This window comes from Osmia bicornis, chromosome 10 (assembly GCF_907164935.1).
Source record: "Osmia bicornis bicornis chromosome 10, iOsmBic2.1, whole genome shotgun sequence".
NCBI classification, from domain to species: domain Eukaryota; kingdom Metazoa; phylum Arthropoda; class Insecta; order Hymenoptera; family Megachilidae; genus Osmia; species Osmia bicornis.
Genome location: NC_060225.1, coordinates 6,546,364 through 6,574,165, shown reverse-complemented (window position 1 = coordinate 6,574,165; position 27,802 = coordinate 6,546,364). Strand labels below are relative to the sequence as shown.

The window sequence follows — 27,802 nt, the reverse complement described above, 5'->3', positions numbered from 1 at the left end:
AAATTCTCGTTCCATCTGTACGTGTCCCCCTTTCTCTTCCTTCTTTGTCCGCCCCTTTGTTTCGTACGTTAAACGCGCTTTCTTTCTCGTACGCTTCGCGAGCGGTTCCGCGGCCAACCAACGGACGAATGCACGCGGAAATTTCTGCTAACGTCGGAATAATTACTCGCTGATAGTCGTGTGGTAATTGTCTGCCGTAATCTATGGTTAAACGTAGGGGGTTGAGGGTGATTCTGGGTTGGGGACTCGGTGCGTGAACGTTGATGCTTCCTAGATCTATTATAGTAGTACAACTCAATGATTATGTCGTCTTGAGAGAAACTGATTTTTGGGTAATTAGACAGTGATTTATATGAAGAGTTTCAGGGTAATTATTATAAATTTGATGAGATAACAGAGGATGTATATCATATGGTGGATCTTGAAAGTCTGATATAATTTCATGACATAAAAGTATTGCAAAATGGTACTTGTGATATATCAATTTAAAGCTTAAAATTTAATAAACATGACGACATGTAAGCACCTTATATTAGTGCTCTTGGTACAAAATGGTAGATCATCAAAAATATATACCAGCGAAATTGGTCGTTCTTTGTTATAATTAGCAAGCAGCCATTTTGTATCAAGAATATCGGCAAAACCTTTATACAGTGATTTTTATTAATCCTTAAGCTTTAAATTGATGTATCACAAGTGCTATTTTATAAAACTTTTATGTCATGAAATTGTGTTAGACTTTATTTCCATATGTCTGACTAATCACGTACTCATACTACTTACTGGAAACTACTATTTATAAACACGATTTCATGACATAAAAGTATCTCAGAATGGCACTTACGATATATCAAATTAAAGCTAAAAATTCAATTAAAATGACTGTATAAACGTTTTATGAATATTTTGAATACAAAATGGTTGATTCTTTGTTGAAATAAGCCAATGGACCTACTGCTTAGTATCGTCCAATGAAAATTAACAATAAGCCAATTAATAACGAAAACATTAAAAATTATCTTTGCCATATTGATCGAAGTGTTCATAAATCTACTATATTTGACGTACGTAAGAAGTGATTATGGCGACTTATAGCCCCAGGGTGCAATACCGAAACGAGGGTTCGTAGCCATTGTCTTCTACCCTCTTCCAAAATGTCCGGCTATTGTTTACATTTTGTTCACGAGTATCGTGGCGATTGCAATATGGGGGAACGGTTGACATAGTTTGAATACAGGAAAGAAAAGCATTCTAAGCCGCATCACCTGTTTTCCCGGGTGTCTCAGCGTAAGAAACGAGTAACGCGGTTGAACAATGTCTTAAAATCCGTGCTTTCTTCCCTTTTCTCTCGCGAACGACCAACCATGAATATTCTTGGAATCAGAACACGCTTTTCCTTTCGATGTATTCTTCAACTTCCCTTCGAATATTATTTCTGACAGGTGACAAGACTTACATCAGGATAATGGTCGACTTTTAAAACGATTCCTAAGTTTTCTTCAATTTTAAATTTGCTTCGAAATAACAATTCCCATACCTCTTTTTTCTGTACATTTTTCTTTAAAGTGTTTCAACTCAATCATCGAGATCTCCCAGAAGCGAATAAACTCGGAAATGGTTTCATCGAGCAACAAGCATGGCGGAACGATAAATAGTGTAATTGTGTTGTTGTCTTTCTGCTCTTTCGTATGCAAGGCTAGGTTCAATATCCATCCACGGGGGAAACAGACGCAACCACCCTCCCCATAAAACGCGAAGATCTCACCGAGATTGAGATCGTAACGCTTTCAGAGCAGTTCCTACCGAACTGTTTTGATATACAGATTTAGAAGCACATCGTGTATAAACGTAAATATCGCTGGATATATTCTAGCACATTAATCCGCAAACTGTCAGGAGTTGTTTCGAGATACGTCTTGATTTATCGTTAAACAAAATGAACCTTCTCCTCATTCCTTTTCTGGTTTCTTGAGAATTAAACTCGAACGTCCTTCGATCCCTTTAATTTCTTATTCGCACTTTTAATTTAGATTAATTAAAAATAAATATTGCGTTTGAAAAAAAATCTGAAGATCATACGAAATATAGAAGTCGAAAATTGCAAACTGAAGGTAAATAAAAATACGATTTCCGATGGGTTAAATAAAATTTTCAAGAAACAACGGAATATTTCCAAACAACAGCGAGAAAGAACTTGATCAATCGGATCAACGTACTCACAAGAGCGCTTGGTTCGATCGTTCGAGGTAAGCGAAATCCAAAGAACAAAAGGAGAAAAAAAAAAAAAAGGAAAAAACTTGGTGGACGAAAGGATCCAGAGTTTGATTGCATCTCGAAAAAGAACAGGATGACGTATTACCATTCATTCGATCGTCTATCCATTGTTCGTGCCGAGTTTTCTCTCAGGGTCATCCAGACGACAATGGCTTGTTAATTAAACAGGACAGTCCTTCTTACACATTACCTCGTATTCTCGGAGTTCATGGGGGTATCCTTTAACTCACCGTGACAGAGGCAGAAGCTCTTCTGCAAACCGCAGAGTCCAAGCTCCTCCGCAGTCGGAAGAAGCTTATTATGGCCATTTGCCTCCCCATTCAACTGGGTGTACTGAAAATTCTCGTAAACCCTGAAACGACGGTGTCGCTACTCGAGAACGACAAGCCGACTATCTCCTACTACAATGTGTACCATCATGGTAATAAAATGAATCCTCGAAGTTACGCACCACCTAACGCGGTTGTCGATCTGACAATTTCGATGAACCTAATGCTCATCTGAGAAATGGGAAACTTTTTAGCTGATCGAAGATCACTAACATTATTCGAAGTTTAAATATTTTCTCTTGCTTTTTAATTATTAGATTATAAATACAAAATTTGAGGTGTCTCATGGATGTAGGACTGATAGTGCAATTGGTTAAATAATGACAATTTTTCAATAGCATTGAGAAAACCTTAAATCTTAAAAAATCCAAAAATCATAATTTTCCAATATTTAATTTACCCAACAATTTAATAAATTAATTTTTAAACAATTGTATTTTTAACACCTTGGTTGCCTGAACCTTCGGATGGCGGACCATGGAGAGAGCCCCAATTTTAATTCAACTTTATAAATAAATAAAGATGAATATGAAAAAAATTGTACACTATTCCCTCAATAATAATTATTTGAATGATCAATAAGTTCAATGAAAAATACATCTAGTAAATAATATAAAGTGATTGTCTTTTCATATGTCTAATATAATTACAACCGTCTGACAGAGCAAAACGCAGCTGCAATTAATGTTTACTCGAGTAAATTAATTTATTTGACTCTTTCTTGGAGGAACAATAAAGTGTATGTTTTTCACTGGCTCGCGCCACGTGCTGTGTAATTTCCTCTTGTAGTTTATAGAAAGGGAAACTTTGTCTCTTCCGTCGTGCCGCGTACATTGTGTAATAGGAGCGAACTTTTTCAAGGAAAAACTCAGCGTGAAAGGGAAGTTTTATATTGCACTGGCTATGTAATACGAGAAATCATAATTATACGTTTATCATGGACAACAATGGCCTGCTTACGTCTCGCGATCTTGTGTCCTTTAACTAATATCATTTTATTTATTCTTAATAAAGTGCATCATTCGAATCGTTTAATATCAACAAAGTTAAATATTAAATAAAGTCGTGAGTCTGCAAACGAAAATTTAAAGAGCAGAAACTTTTAACAATTTGAAGAATCGATACATGCAAATGGAGCTACCTTTTATAATTAAAATTGGTAAATTCATAAATGAAATAAATATTTAATTATCTGCAATCAATCTACCAGGTTTGAATATTTAATATGTTTACATTTTATAATATTCTCGTTCATTCTGTTGACTTGTCAGATTTCATTAAATTTCTTAAATCATTTCTGTTCCACGAGAATAATTCATTTAATCGTTATGACATCTTTTCGATAAATATTTCTACATCAGAATAGAACTAAGCCGTTTTCCTTATTATGAGACTTAATTCGATTACAGTCACCGACAATCGCTATTAATATTTCGCCAGGATAATTTAATATAATTTCGTTTTACTTACAGAAGATCGTGATCAATTTACTTTGCAATTTTTCTTGACCCATAAAGCGTTTCCTTTTTCGTCACTTCACTCATCGAGTTGAATTTGGATCGTTTAAAATGTTTTCACGTTTATTTAATAATAAAATCAATGCACTATATAAAATATTAGCTAATAACAATGGTAAAAAGTGCCAAATTGTGGAATTAAACGAAATAGAAAATTTTGGAAATTAGTAATTAAATGTCCTACATAGAATTAATTAAAATTTAGTAATTATATTGTATCTTCGAATTGAAGGTACTACTTTTATTTCTCAGAAATTTCTCTCCATAATTTAAAAATAAGGAATAGAAATAATTTTTGTCAACGACGAGTCATTCAAGAGCGACCATGATGAGCAAGTTTTCCTCGAGAGGATAGAAAGTCAACCACGGTTGAAGATGGTCGTGAAGAGGGACAGAACACAAAAGGACGAAATAATATTTCGATGATATGCCGAACCGCGTCACAGCTGCGACACACGAGCAAAGGTCCCTCGTCCCGCGTCATACAAGATTGTTAAAGCTGAGATCTGGAGAGGGTGAGATTGTGGGTGGCCGAGTGTGGAGAGGTGGATTCGACGGGAGGGCTAGTAGTGAAACAGCTGGCACACACTGGCGACAGCCCGCCCGTCACTAACTCAACCGGGATACACACGCGCCATGTGCGCCAGATACAAACTTCATTGATGTTGGGTGAAAAGAACGACTGAGACTTCCGTCATTGCGACCCTTTGATGCCAGTTCATGTACTGGATTACCACTTTCAGTGGTGGCAGCCAACTCGACTTAAAATTTAAATTCTACTTTTGATCTGTCAATTGTAGATGAGGGTGGTCTTTCCAAAAATATAGACTAATCTCCTCACCATTCTAATTATCCAATTTTCTAATTTCCAATTCCCTAATTTTGTAATTTTTTAATTTTCCAATTTCCCATTTTTCTAATTTCCTAATTCTCTAATTTTCCAATTTTCCATTTTTCTAATTCTCTAATATTTTAATATTCTAATAATAAGTGGACGTGATCCTTCCCTCCAAAAAATTCTACAAATATAATACAATATTTGTGAATTTTTAATTATTAGTGCAATTATGGTATAAAATTTTATACTAAATTCGTGCAGAGTAAGTTGGTGTAGAAAATTAACATAGGTACACCGCGTGCTTAGTTATTCCCGAAATAATAAACGCCCCTTAACACCTCCCCAATGGTGTGCCACACAGAATGAATCTCACGCTTCTTTTAATAAATGCTTTTGCAAGAACAGCTTCGCATTTACACAGGCTGCGACTTTAATTATACACTGGGTACCGTTGTCTAATGAAAAGTGTAGACGAGGCCTTCCATTTATCTCACCTACGAACTCTGTTTTATCCCAAAGCTTCTCGCAGTAGATTAAGGGCGTGCTTTGGTCAGCCACGATTCCCGTTATCGGGATAAAAACAAAGGAAATTCCTTTCGCTCAGTAATTGCACGAATGGGAAAAGAAACCTACATGATTTTCGTTAATTCGAGTAACGAAATATAATAATATTTGTACACTCAATTAACATCGTAAACTAATTAAATTCCTATTCAAAAATTTATAAAAGAAATTATAAAAATCTAGAGAGTTTTAATCTAAATAATATCAGAAGACAAATATAGTAATCCTAATTTAATATACAAATTTTTAACCACTACAAAATAATTCTAAACAAATTATTATTGATTAGAAAAATTCATTAAATCTTAATTAAAATTACAGATTCATAAACAGAAGTTTGCACATGAATCTTTAATAATTATCCAATAAAAGAATGATAATTTTTTTTTAATTCTTGCATATTACAAAACGATTGAAAATCGCTCGTTTCCAATATCCAGCACAGAAAGCATCGGCTATAAAATCGCCGCGACAATTTTCAAAGCTAATTACAAAAATTGTTAACGACTTCGAGGTCCACGAGATCACCGGGCAATATACCCAGTTAGAAATTGCGTCCAATTAGTATTCGACGCTTAAAGATTCCCATTTTTGAGACCGTATAAGGTTCCACCCTTGCCTAGTAAACCGGCAAAAGCTTATTCAAATTTAATTTCTTTACGATTAGCAATCAGGCGAACGCGATTCCTGTTTTAATCGTCGCTCGTTCCCGGCCGTGGAAACGCTTCTAATCCCAAGGAACGAGATCGGTGTTCCTTAAAATATTCCGCGTTAGTTCCCGCGGGATTACTACGCGCGTAAATACGAGCGCGTACGTGAATGCATTCGCGCCCAGGGACACGTGCAACATCAAAGAAACTTTACGAATTCGACAACGTCGTTTTAACCAACGATTCGCATTAACGCTTCCCACGGTTCTCAATTATCCCTATTCTTTTTTCATTATTATTTTTGATGTTAAAAATAATTTTACACACAGAGGATGTTTCGAATATTGACATTGAAAAGAAATGAAAAATTTATTCGAAAATATTCTATTATTATTAATATAATATAAATAAAAAATAAATTATGGTAAGTATTTGTTAATTACTTTGATTTTCCAAAATAGCCGCGCTCAAAGTTATGAAAAATTTTTTTTTCAAAGACCCACCGGGATTTAGCAACCGCTGCAATTATGCATAACGAAACGTCCGCGAGTACTCTGGCAACAAATTAAACGGAAGTCCAAAATTTCTTTGATGTTGCACGCACAGAAGGCGACAGAAGCTCGGTGACAGAATTCGAAACAATTAAACGTTTGCTAATAAAAAATCATTGTTAATGATGTAAAGTGTATACATTTTTATTTATGAGTACCATGTAACCCCAAAGGGTTAAACCACCCTTTCTGAATTTATTTCTAAATGACAAAAATATATATATTTTTTTCAATTAAAATAAAAGAATCATCTCTCTAAGAATTATACGCTCGTATAAACATCAGCAGTCTACAATTAGCAAATTGACAATTCTATCCTATCGAAAAGGAACAAAATATTTGAAGAATTCGAAAATTCACAGCTATGCTTGTTTCTCGATTCGCTAAAGCGATTCTCTCTTGTCATCAATTCCGAGTGTGCCTGAACTTTCCGGCGGCGTTCACCGACAAAAATCGTCGCCAACTACTTCCTGCGGGAAACAGGATTCATCCCGATAACGTCAAGCGAAGTTTCCAGCGAGCATTTCGAACGGCTGCGTTCTTGTACACGACTAATACGTGAGCGGCAACATCAAAGAAACTTTACGGGGGTTCGGTGTCGTTTAACACGTTGCGACGATCCCTACCCCCATATACGTTCCTCAACGACGATGGTAATTGCTGTATAGCACAGTGTATTCAGGGCTGTGTATCGTTACGCGACCTCCCAGAAAATGAACAGCAAATGGAGTTCCGTTTCGCGGCGGTACCGAATTCTGTCCAGTTGCGATTTTGGTTATCCGCTCTTTCTCTTTCCCTCTGTTCGTGCTCTGTCAATCTTTTTTTGCCGGATTTTCTCGCTACTTCTACTATGGAATAAAACTAGTTTAATACGAGCTGATTGATAAAAAGCATCGCTATTATTTTAAGGCAAATTGTTTCGCAATTATTCGAACGAGTTCATTTGTACGAATGACGTTTCTCCTGTTTTAGACTAAATTCAGTTCCATTTTGAACGATCGGATTTGTGATTTCAAGGAAGGTTATTTGGAACTGATTATATGGGTTATACATTTTTTATACAGATGGAAATATCAGATATTTATATAAAAACCAAATATCCACCTTCATTTCGTATTATTTGCGCTGAAATTGTTTAGAACTCTATGTTTATTGGATATTTTTTGTCCACTTTTATTACTTGTTTTTAAATCCTTTTTTTTCTACGATGTTCTATATAGTCTGTCGTTTCGAAATGAAACTTCAGCAATTTTCAGAAAGAGCATCGTTTAAATGAAACAATAAAAGCGTACGGGTACATTGTCATTTCGCAATCAAGCTTCGCCAGTCTCTGACGAGAGACTCTTTCATGAAATAATAAAACGTATTGTGTAACGTCATAGTGAACAGAAATCATTAAAGAATCATTGTATTTCCCTTTGAATTTCGTTTCAAAATTATGCGACTCTTCTTAAGAGGGTACTTAACTGTGATTTTAAAAAACTCAACTTGTTTCTCATAATCTCTTGAAACTATGTTATTTGACTTAGCCATCATAAAATTTTTAAAACTGTACATTTTATTTCCTTTAAATTATGTGAAAATATTTTTAAATATAGTGGAGCATTATTTGGATAGCTCAATTATTTGATTTTCTGGAAATAAGTGATTTTTAAGTAGTACGAGTCAATAATTTGCGCTCGGACATAAGGGGTTCAGTAAATAATTAATAACTTCGCCATTTTTTAACATTTCTGCTCTCCAAAAATTTGAATATAAAGTTAAAAATTGTATCTATAAATTCTAAAAAAAATTGAAAGCCTTCATTCAGTCTTTGCTTATGAAAAAATTTCCAAAATTTACTTATTTGCCAGAGGCTGATTCCTTATGAAATCTATCATCAACAGGATCTTCTTGACCCGTCTGACTTCTATTAATTTTCAGCCAACACTGGCACAAACCTAACATGATTACAACTTTCTGGATAATCAGATTTAGGGGAAGGAAATACAGCAGGATAACCGGAAACTTCTCCTGGATCTCAACGAGATTTGACCAAGACACGCGGTGAAAGTTTGAAGAAAACGTTCTACTGGGATCATTGATTCTTGAATAAGAGAAGAAACTCTTGTATCTCTGCCCCAGGGACTATTGGTAACAAGATTGCGAACGTTTATGCAAGAAATATGCATACATAAAGTATAGTATCATTCATATTCAAATTTAATTTTATACAACAACATTTTGTCCAAATTTCAGTTACGTGTGAATGATAAAATTTGATTGTAATTATTTAATGATAGCTGACTAATCCCATCAAAATATCACTAAAATCTTCATGCAAATGCTCATGGAACGGTGCATAAAATTATAATTAAACCGATAAGTGTCTCACAGTATTAATTACCCATTCAATGATCCAGTCATCAACAGTAACGATTGTATAATTAATAGCAAGATATGAACATTGCAATCGTCAATTAAAATCAAATTATTTTTCAAATATTTTGCAAATATTTTATAAACAAAATTGGAAAAACTATAAGGAGAGTTCGAACCTTGCCGTATTAAGATTTTATAAATCTAATAAGGATAATGCACTCCCAGGAGTAGAGTCGTACCACTTGTAATCGGTGTCCTGCGGTGTCACGATACGAATTGTCTTACAGCTTTCTCCCTTGTCCCGCGTTTCGGTGCAAATTACTGAAGCTTTTTATCCTTTGAAAGGACTACAGTCACGACGTCTTTGCGATTAGATCAAGCTTTTCCTTCCCAACTCTTCTGTCCCTTCGTTTCTCGTTACTTTCCATTTGTTCCCTTTTTGTCTTTCACTTTGATTTCACGCATTTCTTTCTTTTCCTTCTTTATTTTCCTCTCTACTCTACTGTTCCTATTCCTCCAAAAGCGTACTTTATAACCTCCTCGTTCCTTTGTTTTTCAATTTTGATCTTCCTCCGCTGTTGTCCTTCTCCTGTGAACGTTTCCTTGCCATCATTTTCTTTGGTTTGTTTCCTAAAATATTCCTTCTTCTTTGGAAGTAAATTGCCCTCTCGTTACAAACGAAAAATTTGATTTTATTGTACAGGTATCTAAGAATTAATATTTTTCAAAATTATTTCTATTCTTATTTTTCTACAAATTTATTTCCTCCATCTCATATTTTCATTAGATTCTCTTACATCTTTTTTCAACCCTTTTTCTTCTCCTCACAATTTTCAAATCATCTCTTCACATATTTTCTCCCACCACCACACTACTTCATCATCATCGTCACCTCTGTCTTCGCACATCCCAGAAGTCTCCATCTTCTCCTCATTATCCTCATCATTCCTGTTCGCATCATTTCTTCAGCTCCGAATCCCCATCTTTTTCCTATACAATTCTTCATGATCTCTCTTCAGCCTTCATTCTTACCCTTCTCCCATTCGCGTGCACCCTTCGGTCCCATTCTCGTCGGCGTCGCGGTGTTCCCCCCTCGCGACGCTCTTCGTCGTTCCTGCGCTCGGACGGGCTTGCGCGCCTCATCCTGTACGGAAGAGGCCTCCTCGAGGAAGGAGGACCGCCAGGATCCCGATCAGTTTACCGGCATCTCTCAGTCCGTGCGTACGCGTGCGGGCTACCGGTGGGTCCACCCCCGTCGACGATCACGTGCGTCGACGCGAGTCCGCGGCTGTTTTTCTTCCGTGATGCCAGACGAGTTTCCGGTATCCGGCTTCGCTGCCAGCTCCTGAGCTATGAGAAACTTCTTCGGGCACAACGGAGCAGGTTTGACTAAAAAAATTCTATCACCGAAAACGTTGCTGGGTGATCAGTTTGATCGACGAACGAAAAGACCGGATGTTGGACTTGTTGGGAAAACAGTTTCACGAGTTTCCCGAACGGATTCCCACCCGTCCCGCTGGACTCCGACAAGTTTTCTAAACGCGTCGTGTTGTTTCAATCCGAGTTGCCGCGAATCGACGACGCGACGCGTTCTGATGGAACTAGAAATTTATGTAAGTTTCAGCCGAGTTTCACAGAGAACTTCCGTCTCGACGCTGTTAACTCGATTGCGGTTGTGTTAATGGGGAAGACCGATCGGGAGTGCGAAAACCTTACCACGTTTCCTTCGCGAGCAAATTGCCAGCCATCGATATTGCCTGGCACGAAACGTGATCGTCCTTGCTTTGACGAAACTTCCCGCAGGATACATTGCATCCAACATTTCGTCCTTTTCTCGACGAAACTGGCGAACGACGCGATCGCGTTTGTTCGTCGATCATAACGTCTGAACGAAGTCAGCTTTTTCTGTCAGCCGTTCCATCATCAGATTCCGAACATTTAAGCCGTATACATCAATATCATGGTGTCAGTGAATCGTAAACGATCGTTCGAAATATATAACGACCGATGATTGTCTTCGCGGGGGTGTCAGCTGTCTTCATTTTTTATTATAAAGATAGAGAGTCATTGAATATTATTCTTTCCTTAATAGACATTTTTTTTCTGTATCTTTAATGAAGTTATTCTAAGTAGAAACAAATATTATGAAAAAATTTAATTAAAAATTGTCAGAAGGTAATAGAGTCCAGTTTGAAAATCCTCTTAACAAACTTCCTCGGGGAACCGTTCAAATAAGATTAAGAACAATTTAAGCTTCAAGTTAATTCATTTATAAAGAACTATACACAATTGCTTAAAAATGATCATTCGCTAAAGCTTCAAATAACAATCAATGTTAACGAGATTAAAGCTTCCGGATGAAATTGATTCAATTAAAACCTTTGACCTTTTGTACAGACTTCTTTCGAAAAAAAGGAGGGTGGTCCAGAAAATTTTTCAAAGTCCATCAAATTCGAGAACCTTTCTGTTGATAACCGAACGCGTGTCTCTCGTTACTATCTCTAAAAGAAAAAAAAAAAGAATCGGCTAAAATAGGACAAAATTGTCGACCAGTTCCGAAGCGTGTGCATCGAAACAACAAGCGTAGGAGAGGGTCGGTGGCGTCCTTAGGCACCGAAATAAATGGCGAAACGCCGCGGGAATAATTGGATTGGTACTTCTGCCCGGTGTCTTCGTTATCTTTTTTAATTGAGACACATTGTAGAGGGCGAAAAGCGTGCCCGTTACTGAACACGCTTGTCCCGGAAATGCACGTACAACCACGATCGAAGTGTTATGATCTATGAAGAGGTATTTTCATGAAAATTCAAATTCCAGGCTCGAGTGGTACGAACCTTTTCCGAGATCGTTCTTCTGATCTTCGATAATTGAGCAATTATCGAAAGCCATTTATTTAGGATACAACACGGAAATTGATTTACATCCGGTGAAATGCTTGCTCTGTGTATGTGTGTGTGTGTTTTTTTTCGATCGGGAAAATGGTAACATTTTACTGGCGTTTACGTTTCGATGGTTTTGAAATAGAATTCGCAACGGAACGCGTGTGTTTGTGGATCTAAATAACGATGATTTCCGGATCTGTTATAATTTACGATGCAACTTTGAATACGCGGCCCTTCGGGATCGCTTCTCTTACACGCTTCACTTAATAAGCTCTCATGTGCGTTTTTACGCCAAGGAATTCATAATATCGCTCGGTTTTACGTTCGCTAATTCTCTGTAGAGGAAAATCGGTTAGGATATTGTTATTTCTGTGTGTGAGTAAATTTAAATACAACTGCGCATCAATGATTATTATAATGTTAACCACAGCGGAATCTGGGTCGATCGAGACTGCAACTTGGAAAGAAATTAATCTGAAGTTGAATCTATAATTTTTAAACGAAAGGGTTTCATATATTGGAAGAATAATTTTTAAAGGAACGGTGTAAAATTTAGAATAATATGAAATACAGAATTAAATTAAAATTCGGGCTCTCTCCATGGTCCGTCGTACGAAGATTGAAACGTGTCAAGTTAGAATCAATTAAAGAAATTAATATTTAACAAATTAAATTTATTAAATTAATATCTTCGATATCTGTAATAAATGTTTATTCAAAAGTACTCATTCTTTTTGGAAATTGGTTTGGAAAAGGAAAAAGGTTTTTCGCGATACATTTGTTGAAACAACAACCATATCACGTCATTAGATAATTAGTAAACGTCTATAAAAACTGCTACCATAATTCCACGTGTTTCTTTCGTAATTAACGATCAATTTACGGAAGCAGCTGCTGCTGCCTCCATCCAGGCCGGTTAACAGCGAGCAGAAAAATACCGAGTAGAGGAGTCAGAAACGAATCAGACGCTCGACTGCTTTCTCTTTGACCGTTAATTCCGTTAATTGTTAACAACGTCTGGGGCAGGGAACAATAGCAACAATGAAAGGAGGATGTGAAATTTTCGCGAGCAAGAATTAGCTTCTCGCTAAGAGAAGTTAGACCCTGTTGTTGTCCACCATGCACGAATTCACTTTATAAATCACGTTTCGTTCGTTTGCAGGAAACGTTCTCCCGAATTTCACCTCGCATTCAGTTGGCTGTTTTTTTCCCCCCGAACGTACATCAATCCACCTTTCTTTATGAAGGCTTCTTTCAACGATCGGTCGAGAATTGCTGAGAACGCGGCTTAAGGAATGTTATCAAATTTTCTGTTTCGCTGCTCTGTATTGTTATCGTTACATTTCGCCTTTACGAAATCACGTTTCACGAAACGACATGCTGGAGGAAGCTGTTAAGATAAGTGTCGGAGATTGCACTCTGATATAAACGTCTCCTCTCTGTTACTTTGAAATTAAAAACCATACAATGAGTTAAGAAATTTAAGTTAGAGGGAACTATGGGATTTTTTAAAATTTTTATCAGGAGTTAATTTTTCAATTAATCTTTACAATTCATTCAAATGACGAAAATATACCTTGAATTTGAATAGTTATAATTAGCAAAATCTTCGTTAAGTCATAAAATTCATTTTATGTATTTTCTTATCTTCGGTGTACAGTTAGAACTTTAGTTGATAAGCTGAAACGACCATGAGTGTACACCACACTACCTCAGACTAAAGAATTTATTTATAACATGACAGACTATTTTGCGACTTGTGTGTCAGGGTCATTGAAAAGTTTCCCTAAGGTCTCTTCAACGCATATGCTCTTCGCACAAGCAAGGATTTAGGTCAGTTAAACAAAGAGCCAATGAAAAATACAAGGAAGCTGAATTTTAATATGAATTATTAATCAATAACCTTCTTTCTGAGAAACCTCAGGAAAAATTGTATTTTCAAAAAATTATACGGTAGAACATATAAGAAAATTCATCTCGAATTTTTCGTTAAATATAAAAGTTAATGGTAAAAATATTTTTAACGTTGTATGCATAAAGACGTAATCAAAGTTTGTGTCATAAAAAGCAACAGTTTCAAAACAAACCCTCTAAAATCCCCGTGTTTGTGATAAACAAATGATGAAGTACTTTTATAAGTAGTTCTACTTCAACACGGTATTTGTTTTATTAGCATAATTTACTTGTTACGATACACGTAGGTTACAATGGTGCATCGTGAAAAAAGATGAACGAGGAAGTTTTGAATTTATGACAGAAATTTGATACGCTACCTCAAAGTTATTCGAGTGCATTTACAACCCTTTGCTAACAACTTCCAAAGGGGTGGTTGTTGTTACTTTTCTAATAATTAATAAAAGAGAGAGGAGAAATGAATTTTGAATAATATTACTATTGTATTATTAACACGTCGAGTGCCACAGTAGAAAAATCCATATATAGTCAGACATTCGGAACTTATAATTATTGAGAATACGAATGTACAGCTTTCAAATTTAAAAAAAAAAATTTTAATAAATTAAAGGAGAAGATAAATTTTGAATGGTATTACTATTATATTATTAACACTTGGAGTGACACGATAAAAAAGTTCACGTGTAGTCAGACATTCTAAAATTGTCATTACTATGAATAATAATATAATGTGTCTGATTATACAAGTCCATTCGCACTGAAATAATTCCCCTTTGTCCGAAAAAATTAGTACCACAAGAATTAATCCAAATTTGCGATAAGTAAGAAAGAAATAAAAATGAAAAAAATGCTATTCTGCAGTAAAAATTTTACAATTCGTTGAACCCTATCGAAGTTCACGCCCGGCTGCGATACAGTCCGCAGGAAGGAGGAGGGGTGAAAACCCTTCACCTACTTATTCTCGGTTCACCGGTAATGAGCAGTTAATTTCTTTTTCTCAACGGGTTACGTGCTGTTTCGGACCAAGTTAGATTGCGTTGCGGTTTACGGCTTTTCCGCTCGGGAAACGAACATCGATAATCCGTATATCTACGTGTTGCTGGTACACGTTACACCCCCAAAAAACACACCGTTCCATTTTTGTTCTTCGCCAATTTCATCGATAAACGTTTTGCATAGACATATCGAGCTACTACTGGCGAAAACATGAATATTCTTTTCGACATTTGATTGATATACAAATAATTGCTTTTTGTGCAAAGAATATTTCAGATAAGTTTTCTTTCTGTTTAATTAAATCAATAAGTAATCGATGATTAACCCGTTGATTGCTATAGTAGAAATGTGTAATTATATAATGAAAAAATATTTTTCTATCGAAAAATAGTCTGATTTTCAGCTTGATGAGAGGGATCTAGAAACGCACTACATATCATCCACTTCAGTAAATTCACATAAAAAGCTTATTAAAAACGCGTTTCCATGGATACGGTCTTTAATCACGTCACGATTGAAACAATGCACCCCATTTTAAAGCCTCGTTTCATGGCTACCAGAATACTACAGATGCACAGTTTCAGTGAAGCAATTAATTGTACTTTTTCTGAAAATTAACCGATAGTAGACATTTGAAAATGAAGTGAAAAAAATTGAAGCAGTATTCTGGTGGCACACGGTTCAAAGAAATTTTTGAAACGGTTCATTTTGTCCATGAGACTCGATTCTTTTGAGCCAGTTTCATGCTGTTCTACTCGCCAGAGAATCTCGTGATTTAACCATTACTCGTGGACAAGAGAAAAAAAATAGCATGCATGTGTGAAGGAGAACAAGGTAGCATATTATTCGTCATTTTCCAAAGCGCGTTCCGTGTGCAATGTTATATATAACAACCGCGTTTTTCCATCAGTGAAAACGTCATTATATGTCCAAATATCCAAATTTTTTAAATGTCCAAAATCTCCAAATATCTAAATTTTCTAAAACTCCTAATTTTCCATATATCCAAATTTTCCAAATGTCCAAATTTTCCAAATATCCTAATCTTCAAATCTCTAAATAACCAAATTTCTAAATTTCCAAATCATCAACCCTCTAAATATCCAAATCTCCAAACATCCACATCTCTAAATAACAAAATCTCTGCCAACGCGAGACTCAACACAGTCCAAGCGTTTAATTCAAAATTTCGAAAAAACCTGGAGATTTATTCATTACAGCCGCGTTGTTACCTTTATCCTCGTGTGTCACATCCATTCCGGTGAGATATGAAACCGTTTCGGACCATGAAAATATTTTTCTGGCGCATTAAAGGCCAGGAATGCGGTGAACATCAAGGAATCCCAACTTCGTGTTCCAGTCTCGCTGTTTATCGAGAAAGAAAGGAAAGAAGAAGAGAGAGAAGAAAAAAGAAAAACGAGAAAAACGGAGGAAAAAGTTTCACGAGCGAAATTGTGATTCCTGTTTATCATAAAAGTAAAAACGTTAATGCCAGGCTAGGGTGGTCGCTAGCAGAGAGCTCGCTGCTCGAGGAAATGAATGACGATTGCAGATAGCGAATCGGTATCTCCCGATGCTCATTTACCTGGGAAAGGGATCGTGCTTTCCGTACTTGCGCCAGTTACAACCTCGACGTTGAAACCGTCTACCTTCTTTTTCATTATTATCTACCCTGGGAAGGAGAGGGAGAAAAAAAAAAAATGTTTGATAAACGGGAATCGTTTAACCGGATGCGCTCCGATTTCGTCGGTGATTTATAGTTGAGCCACGAGCCACGCGGGAAACTCGATTAGCTCGACGTGAATTATAATTACACTCTGCTTAGAGGGGTTCATTGAAACGCAATTAAGCTACTGACGCAGAAAACGATATAAGTGAAACGGGAGAGGAACCAAGTGTTCTGACGATGGGGAAATAGAGAACGAAAAGGGTACTGGAGTAGCGTAATGCAAAAGCAAATGTATGTAGATTCAGTGAAGTGGAAAATGAATGTACGTAGTGATTTATGAAATAATGAGAAATAATCAAATTACCAATCCAATTAATGTAAATTTATAGTGAGGTGGTGGTAGTTGGTGCACACCAAATAGGTGATATTGAAATTCTGACGTGATTTCATGACATAAAAGTATTATGAAATATCACTTGTGGTATATTAATTAATTAGTATAGAGTTGTACAAAAATTACGATGTAACTGTTTTATCAAAAGTTTTAAGATAAAATTGTCGATTCTTTATTGGAAGTTGAATATGTATTAATAGATAATACTAGCTGTAAATGGTTGATTCATTGTGTATTTCAAAATTTTTATCAAGACGAAGCATTTATGTGGTTATTTTAATTGAATTTTAAGCTTTAAATTGATATGGCATAAGTACCACTTTGAGATACTTTTATGTCATGAAATCATGTTGGTAAGTAGCAATTTGCAGTAAGTAGTATGAGTACGCGATTAGTCAGACATATGGCAATATAAAGTCTAATACAATTTCATGTCATCAAATTATGTTAGACTACCTGCGTTTCGAAATTTACTGTTATATGTAACAACCTAACAATAAAATTTGTATAAAAATTTTCAAATAAAAATTAAAGTCTCATTTCAACTAGGAAAATATTAAATTCTTGCAAATACAGAAATACATCATATTTTTCCTTTTTTTTCCCTCAGAAACTAACTTTAATCTAGCAAAGAATTTTATTAATTATACAGTGTAAAAGTTGTTCTTGCAAAGTTCGGACCAACATTCCAGGTTTCCACAAATTGGAAAAGGGATGAAGTAACTTTCGGTCTGCGTTTCTCTTTCAATTACAAAGCCTCGGTGTTGGTGGTGAATTGTATAAGACTATATTTAATCATTCTTCAAGACGATAAAACATCGAGTGACGTCGAGCCAGACACACAAGTGCTATCGATGACAATAACCGAGCCGAGGAATATCTTTTGGAGGCACAGGTTTTGCTGGAATTGATAACATAAATATTGCGCAAGACAGTGGCCAGGATTTATGGGCATTGTAATGACCCTTAATGCTCATGAGTAGTTTGGCTACAAAGCCCCCATAACTCTTACGGTGAGCAAACGTTGCTAATTTTCTTGCCCGCCTGCCTCTGCTTAGGCTGCTGCCCAACTTGCACCCCTGCGCCTCCGTAAAAACGTAAATTACACCCACTCTCCCCCGCCCCTCTGAAAGCGAGATCATCGTTTTCATTCTTATCTGCCACACCACTCGCCCACGAATTCATGAGATGATTCATGTATGTTGAGAATGGTCGCGTGCAACCGACTAATTTCACCTTTTTAGGGAACCTCTTTAAAATTTGAAAATTAAGATTTTTTAATTACATTAATTCATTATTTTCAAATTTAATATCTTCAAATATTAATTATTTTATTTATTTTGTGCAATAATCAAGTGGTTTTATAGAAAAATTTGCATTCAGATTTAATTGAATGTTTTGTAGGGTGTATGTAATTATTTAAATTGATTTGTAAAGGCAATAGAAGGGTACACTATAATTTTCTTTTTTAATTTAAAGAAGAAATCAATATTTTTTTTGTTATATGTTTTCGTTCCAAGATTTTTCCGAATTTTCTCATTGAGAAAATGAAAAATTTCGGCAATTTTTTATTTTAAAACTCAGGTGTTTCAAGAAAGATCATCAACGAATTAATTTCGTGTAACGAGTTCTTAATAACATGTGACTCTGGGTGAACAGTGAGCTATAGAAAGGCAAACAACTGCTTTATATCGCACACGCGTTGTTTGCGGAAGCTGGATTAGAATTTCGCGTTGCCGAGTTTCCTGGTATGAATTTCTTAACATGTAACACTATGCTAAACAATGAAACAGTTGCCGCGAACTGGCACACTCTGTCGACTCAGACAAAAAGCAGAAAATTTAGAATGTTCTGTGACAAAAATAGTTATAAATGATTTGGTTGGAATATACATTTCTCAAAGAAATATTAATTTTATTTATTTATCCAATGGATCAAACAGAAGCTTTAATATTTTTAAACAGTTGATAAGCTTAAGTAAAGTTCAAAACAAATTTCCATTTTCTTATAAACAGTCTGACAAGCGACCTATTTCCCCCGTTATTTAATTTAACTTAAACAAACTGAAGAGTAAAAAAATTTCATAAAGTTCGCGTTAAAAATCTTTGAACTTTCCCCGAGAAGTAGCAACCGCGAGTAAATGTTCCCTCTTCTTTTTTTTTTTATCAAGCATCCTGTAAATTCCCAACGTTATCATCGTGCTGCAAAACTGCAACAATGAAACTGGTCTTTTAAATTCTTTTTCCCCTCTGTATCGGTGGTTGCAAGATCGACATTCGTTCATCTGAATTTTTCCCAGTTACACGGACATTTTAATCGAACAGTTGCACTGATAATGCTGCGATCGCAATTAACGAAAGTCATAAAACAGCCACGTGTAAATGAAACTTATCAAGCGAGATAAATTTTTTCACTCCTTCCACGATACGCGAAATAGCACAGATATCCGTTCATTTCGAACGATACGGCAATCGACGATACGCGAAATACCAACGGTTTTCTATCGATAGATCGGTACATATTTGTAATTAGCGATCGTAAAGATACCAAATCAATATGATTGGTTCAAACTAGAAAATGATGGTACTATGTGGAATAGTATCAAATAGCAATGGTGGCTGTTTGATGTTTGGATGGAAGCATTGATAATAGTTTAATATTTCTATGGAAGTATTGATGTTGCTTTAACTAGGATCTTTCTAAGCTTCCTTAATTTTATTGGCAGTGTTAAGTGTTTAATATTTTGTCGTTTGTAAGATTTTAGGGGAGGATTTAAGAATCCTAGAATTTTAGATTTTTCTGATATTGAAAATTAGAAAACTAGAACATTAAAATATTAGAAAAATAGAACATTAGAAGACTTAATATTTTCATCAAGAAAAACTGATACCAAGTACCTAAAATTCCTATAAATAAATATTTCCCATTCAGTACTCCGGTACCGAATTATTAAAATACCATCAATATGTATTAATATCGATTCGATTACTATTCATAACATAATTTCCGGGACTTTCGCGATTCCCGTAATCGTCCACAGATAAATTATATCGCACACACAGTAAAGATTATTCTCAGGGATGTATTTTTAAAAAATTTCAAATAACATTCTTCTGTACAATATTTCGTTTCGAATCGTTCATATTTTTCGCGCGCGTTTCAGGAAACGTTCGTTCCTCGCAACGAAATTTCCGTGTCCAGGTATTTTTATTTCGTTTTTTGTTTTCCGTTTTCGAAGATTCTAACAATATGGGCAAGATAAAATCGTGAATGAAAAAGTGGAAAGGTTAAACGATGACAGAGGTTGTAAATTATTCCGGACCGGTGCGCTGGCAATTAATTACCCGTTTCCGCTGAATTTTTGACACGGATGAACCGTGGCGTTTCACCGAGTACCATATATTCCAACGAATCGAGAAGAGAGAACAGAGGAAATGGCTTCTATGCCAATTGTAACAGGAGTAATGTTCCATCAGTGGATTCGCAAAGTAGAGGGTAACGAGGAATGAACGAACCTTGAACCACTTATGGGAACATTTATGGTCGCGAGACACCATTGGCAAGCTAACGTTCATCTTTTTTACGATGTCTATAGGATGATAGATGATTTAGGTCGATTTTTGAAATCCAACAGTCCCGATATATGAGAGTAGCGTATATAAAATACAAAATTAAATTAAAATTCGGCCTCTCTCCATGGTCCGCCGTTCAAGGATTAAGTATAAAATTCTGTGAACTGTCATTTTTATTAAGTTGGATGGCACTCTTAAAAAACATAAGTAAACCATTCCTGCCCTCGAAATCCCTTTTCCATTTTTACGATCATCGAAAACGGAACGAACGAAAGACATAACTGTCAGCAGAAACTTTCGAGACGTGCGTGTTACAAAGAGTCCCGGTCCCGAAGAAAAATTTCCACGAATAAGGATTTCTATCAAATTTTCTTTTCCAAACTTCTGGCTGGAAATGCTGTGGAAATAATTCAACGCAGGATTTCCGTGTGTGTACCCTAGTAAACAGTTTAACTTTCGCACCTTGACCGTTTAAGCTTGGCTCAAGAGGATGGAGTACAGTGTTGGTCAAAAGTACCAGACGAAAATTTGTTTCAAGCAGAAAATATTACTCGATGTTTGAATATTTTCGTAGCAAATGAAAGAAAATAATGAATTTTAATTGCTTTTAGAAGCAATTATTTTTTTATGTGCACTTTTCACATAACAAGTATTATTATTTATCCAGCATATGAACATTTTTTATCGAGGAATTTGATTATTGAATTTTAGCGAATGGACAATTGCACATTTTATTTAATAAACCGTAAAGATCACCACTGGATATTATTGCAAAGTTTTCAATAAATGAAAGTTCTTTGACGTGGTTGCTGAAGGTAGCTTTCACAGGATTGCAAAAATAAAAAGATAGAAGTCCAAAGGTAACGGTGAATCAGATTAGTAAATCCGATAGAGGGAAGACGATAAATTAATGACGATTTAATTTAGCCGGATATCCGTTGGAGGAAAGTCTTACGGGATCTTTAAGCACTGGGCATAAGACCCTCGAGTACTCGCAATCTTCGTATCGTTTCACGGCGTCTCGATACTTAATCCCTCTTAATTAAGTCAATTTTTTTTCATTTTCAATTTTATCACGAGAACCGCCTGGCACGGCAAATCACTCGACTCGATCCTTCTTAAGCTCTCTCGCGATTTCTCTTCCCTGTGTCAACCTGTATATTCCCTTAATGTCGAAGTCGGTCCGACTCGGGATACGTCCACATTTCCCTGTAAATATTTGAAGAAGAATTCCTCCTTGACATCCTGCTTGCTCATCAGTTCGGATACGTAGTAAAATCAAAAAGTTTTTCGTCTAGCTGCGACTCACGACAGAAGAAATGAGAAAAAAAATATTTTGCATATCATTTTCTTCACTGTTTTGTTTAAGGTGAGATATTCAAGAAAAGCAAACAAATTTCGAGGAATTCTTTTTTAAATATATCATTCACTTTCTTTTTTCGATCAAATGATTTTTTCTCTTACATTATTATTTTTTATAATAAATTTCATTTCGTTTTAAGAAGTCCTATTTATGCATAGGACAGTATAAATTACAAGGAATTTTTAATAAATTTATTTTAGGTCAAATAGAAATGAATTTTAATTAAATTAAAAATTTTTAACTTGGAATTCATTCAAAAAATTTTGTGTACAGCAAACGAAAATCATGAATAATGAATTTCTATATTGAAATCTTAATATAATTTACAGGAAATAACAGTGGTTGGTTATTTCGTGGAAAGCGTGCTACTATGAATACCAGCGTTAAAAAAAAAGGAAACACCGTTTGAAAGAAACTCCCCCAGAAATGTTTTCATGAGATATTACTCCGGGTAAAAAAGTATAAACTTCGCATTGCGAACATTTATCCTGAAATACGACCTCATTGCTTGGTTAAAGACTGAATGTAGAAATGTTACGTGCATCCTCTCATATGAGTATCTGAACAATAAAAAACAATACTACGGTTTATATTTAGCATGAAGCAAGCTTTTCTTGTTTCAACCAGAAAAGGTGAAACAACATAATAACGAATGAGAATAAAGATTTTTCAATAAATTTCTGAATATTATAGCAAATAGTAATTAATCATTTGACACTTGATTATTATTCATATGTAATTTACTGAAGAATTTTTGAACGTGAAATTTCAGTTTTGTTGAAATTAAAATAAGGTAAATTAACAAAAGAAATGTAGAGGTTTAATACAGATCCTGTTTTTGGGATCTGAATTATTATGACAGATTCACAATACCGAATCAATTGATTGAATAATAATTGCTAAGAACTATGAAGCACAAGAATCAGGAAATAAATTTCGACGAACGAATCTCACGTACCATCGCCACTCCAAAATTATTCGATTCTTATGAAGCACGTGCGAATACTTGGTAATTCGATTCTCTTTGCATCAATACCGGTATTGATTGCATCCTTCTGCCATGTATCCTGACGGATACGATAATCGCTGCAAAACGATTTCTATTCAAATCAGAAGCTCGTCAATTTTTATGCCATTGAGATTTTTAAACTGTTTTAAAATTATTTGAAGTATGCAATCAAAATGAATAAAATTGAAGACAGAGTGACAATTGAAAGAATCGAGAAATATTAGGAACATTTTATACTAAAAATAATTCTTCAGTTTACTATCAAATTAAAATATCCTAATTTGAAATAATTAGAAATATTAATTAGGAACAAAGTTACAAAGACAAGATTTGTTAAAAATAAGAATACTACCCAACGTGGTAATCAAATTATAATTATAAAAAATTTCAAAAATAATAATTCTGCAAAATTACCTATAACAATGTCTAATAAATTTCTCAAATGTCCATAGAATAACGAACGGGTTAAAAATCCTGAAAATGTAAAGACGTGACACTACAACCAGGTAATCTGAATTTTCATTTAACAACGTTGAAAGAACATGTACGGGAACGAGTCCCGTAGCGAAATCAATTAGGATCGTCCAGATTCCCAGTGGGAGGTGGCGGTATCAAAAACAAGGACACGCCAGATTGGAAGCTCGCATCGTTGGCGAAGGTAAGGAATCCTGGCAAGATTTATGAACAGGAGGCGAGAGCCTGGTGCTTTGACTTCGACGTGAGCCAAATCTATAGAGGACGCTTCGGTGTCGGCGTAGTTCGCTCCAGCAAACCCAACGAGAACTTAAGGATGGGAATATATCTGACGTTTCGAGATATATATCGGACGGTTAGATCTCCTCGGTCTGTACTCTGATTTATTTTCCGCCAGCGAGCTGGTACCCGGTCTACAATTTCGAAAAGTCAGCAGACTACGGGCGTGTTCCCGTGTACACCAGATTCCCCAGAATTTCCCTGAATCCTGCTGGCTCCGAGATAAACACCTCTTGTCTCGCCAAATTCCACTGTGATGACAGACAGCTATATACTTAACTCGCGTTTATCCGCCTCCAGGAGAATATTAAGTTTTTCTTTCGCAATGTTTCACATATTTCAATTAGGGTCGTTTCAATTTCCTTCCGTTTCTATTCAAGAATTTATTTATTTACTTAGAGTCTCATTCTTGGTTTAGGGTGGTTAGTCGGGGAGGGCCAGGTGTCCTAATTTTATTAGAAATCATTTTTGTTGAGAAGAGAACCATCATGTTGATCCTTTAATTTTCAATTTACTACATTAACGAGTTAAGAAAAAAACATGAATTTAAAGAAAGATTTATCCCTTACTAAGGGAAATTATTCTAATTAATAAAATCAATCACAATAGGAATCTTTTTCAAATATGCACAATTTCCAAATAATTACACGAACCACCTGACATAATTTCACTACAAATATTGAATTAATATCATCACCCACGCCTATTAACCTCCTTTGTAAATACAAGCTGACGTAACTACCATGTACATTTTAAATATTATTGCTTTCACTACCTAATTATATTCTCCACTAGCACAGTGTATTTTATACCCAACCAAAATAATGTATAAATTCTAAGATACAAATTTCTTTTGGTATTCAAAAATCCAAATAGTCTGTATAAATACAATCTCATCTCATGCCGTGTCAGCTTTCAGCGATCGCAATTAGATAAAACGTCCCGTAACGTTCCTGTTTTAATGGAAATGAAATAAAGAAATATAGGGAAAACATGCATCGCTAATGAAAATTCATTTGCATTAATTACCGGCGGTAAGCCCTTCACTGTATCATGAGAAAGGACAGATTTATCCTTTGGTTGGAAATGAAAAAAAGAAAAGAAAAAAAAAGGAAAGAAAGGTAGCAAAGGATAAAACGCAAAAGGTTAAAAAGCGTCGCAATGATCCTGTTCCCTTGCTCCCTCTGGATAAACATGTATTACTTCCGGCTCTTTTTGCGGCTTGTAACCCAATGTTTCCACAATTTTTTCGCTTTTCCGTGTCGCTGATGATCAAACGATCCACCATAAAACTCTCCGCGTGTGTTTCGAGTTTGCAGCGCGGTATACTTTCCACGGACTTACACCGTCGGGAAAACCAACAGAATTGCCGGAGTTGCACGGGATACGCTGCTCTCAAGGGCTTGAAATTTTAAATAAACAACAGCCACCCAAGTTTCACCTATGCAATCTGTGGAGCGATACTTGGGCTGAGTAGTTGTTGAAATCGGATGAGCTTACCGGAAACGTTATTTCATGCACGCGTTGTTTGATAACTTTGCCGGGATGGAAATATTGTTTCTTTGAATTATTTATCGGATCATTACAGAGATCTTTGTATACTTTCACGTAGATTTCGTACTCTGGTGCGATCTCTGATTAGAGATTTAAGGTTCGGAATTATAGATTTTGCAATCAATCTTTAAATTTCCAAACGGAGCTTGCGATGAAAAGTGGGTTAACCGCGAACGTAAATTATTGAGAAAAATCCAGGTTTCACCGAAACGTCCTAACTTCATTATCCGTTTTCCAGCACGCCACTTTCAGGCGAAATAAAAAAAAAATACCTTTCTCATTTCCAGCACTCAATATAAAAAACGTCACCCAACCGTTGCGCCCGAAAAAAGACGGCATCTAAATTCTAAATTTCACTCGGTCCCGCAACGAGACACACGCGGGCCACGAGTTTTCGAAAACTCCTCGGGAAAATCGTGAGAACAACCATTGGCGTAACTAGGATTTTTGTCCAAGATTTACCAAGTCTTTTAATTTCTAATATAATTTTTTATTTTACTAAAATTCTACGAGCTGAAAAATTTATTCTAATAATTTCTAATTAAAAAGAGGGCGATTGAATATTTTTTGGGGTGCCAGGTCCACCCTGAGCCTCTCCTAGTTACGCCAATGCATCGGAGGGTGCCGACGGTGTTGACTTCTCCAGCCAAAGGGGTAAGAAAAAGACGGACAAACGAGAGAATCAGAGAGCAAAGCACGCGGACAAAGTCCGGAAAAGTTTTTACGATCGAACACGACTTCCTTCGAAACCTAGGCCCAAGCTCCATTATGAGAATGCGATCCCTACCGCGTTTGTTTTCGCAATCCTCTCTCTGTTCTCCCGGAATCCCTTGCTTCTTCGGCTTTATCCTCTTCGCAGTTGTTTGTTCGTGAAATTTATAAACCGTCCACAACGTCCACGAGTTTCTTTAATTTCCCGCTACGTTAATCAATCGATCATTATAGCGAAGGGATCATTAGTCAAGAACGTCAAAGACAAGTCTGACCCTACGACGACTTATTCTCCTGCGAAACGTCGTACGATGGATGCTTCTAAAAAAGAATAAAGGGAAGATCGACGATCTTTCTTTCTCGTTACGAGGATTTAATGATGAGAATGAAGGCGGGTTCGCTTGTTTGCAGACCGGGTTTCGATTTACATTTTATTTTCGGCATTTTCTTTGTAAAATGATCCTTAACCCTTTCCTTATTACGAGGGACTGTGATCATGCGATGCGGAAGGATCATGTTTCGGAAGTTTGAAAATAATTTTGGTGTTAATAAAATATTGCATGAAAGAAAATTTTTTAAAAAGGGTTAATTTGATCAAGAAAGGGATAAACAATTTTGTTTATAAACATGTGGAATTGTATACTTCGCTACTATTAAAATATCAAAAGACGAAAAAATGTAAAATAATATTTGCAGAAGCAAATTTAAGAAAAATTAAGGCAATAAGGAATAATTTAAATAAATTAGTTATTAAAATTTTCAAGCTTCTTTAAAATCATGAATAATATTAAGAAGTAATTTCACTTGTTCTAAAATGAATTCTAACGAGTATCATAAATTATAGAAAAAATTCCTATTTGTTTCTATTTAAAACGCAAAGTCTACAAATCTTTGAAATTCCTCCAGCCAGATTTTCCTTGATCCAACTTATGTCTCCCCTGGAACGGTGCAACTGTTGTTTGACCTATTTTTCTCCAGGGACAACATAAATCAAAGTAATAATTTCAAGTATCTCAGATTGTACGTTCGCAAACATTTACTTTGCTAAGTACAATTCCACTTAAAGCATCGAATATTACAACTTGCAAATTTAATAAATCAAAAATACTAATTGCAGCTATTACCAATTTGCAATAAAATAATAAAATAAGCGAATTATAAATCTGATCTTAACAATTTATTAAAAGTTATTATACACCCACAATGGAGGTTGTTAAACCCCACACTTATTTAATTAATTTATTGCATTAAACTGGGGACCCAAATGGCACAATTCCTATTTATGAAAAAAATCTTGGAATTTGTTTTTCTAAGCTATTACTCTAATTTTCTAATTACAATGGCGCTATATTTTGAAAATTGTCTAAGATAGATGAATTGAGTGCTGGAAGGAAACACGTTAATTTCCTTTTTCTAAATTTCTCGCATCATTAAATATTTAAAGAATAGTCTTAGTAAAAGAGCTCATTTCCAAACACTCTCAATCAACGATGTTCATCAATTTCCAATCAAGCAGTATCCCCCTCGATTAAGAAGTAAAAATAGGGGGAGGTATTCGCACACGAAGGCATCGTTGTTTCGCGAACGAGAAAAGCGAGGAGGATCGGCAAGAAGCTGCTTTTATCAGCGCTATGAACATCTACAGGCTGAGATACTAGCCTTTCGTAATACCGTGGATGATCGTCGTTATTCTTTTTATCGTGGACTTACCGTGGCGGGATCGAAACGAGCCAACAAGCGAGGGGTAGAGTCGCTGACAATAGCAAAGAGAAGCGGAACCAGGGCCATCCTGTCCACCATTCAGCGTTCGTTCCATCTCTTTCCATCGCAGAGGCTTGACCACGTGGCAATTGCTGAAAAACAGAAAACAAAGAAAAGTTAGATCAACGTTTTCGTGCGGG

At 35.7% G+C, this 27,802-nt stretch overlaps 1 protein-coding gene across 1 annotated transcript in view; it reads left to right on the top strand.

Moving 5' to 3' along the window:
* The first annotated feature begins 508 nt into the window (after positions 1–508).
* LOC114871250 (lachesin-like) overlaps positions 509–27,802 on the top strand; it is a 76,360-nt gene continuing 49,066 nt past the window's right edge. The window contains exons 1-2 of the mRNA XM_029176924.2: positions 509–518; positions 10,299–10,467. Of these exons, the coding sequence (XP_029032757.2) occupies positions 509–518; positions 10,299–10,467 (179 nt within the window). The remainder of the gene's footprint in view (positions 519–10,298; positions 10,468–27,802) is intronic.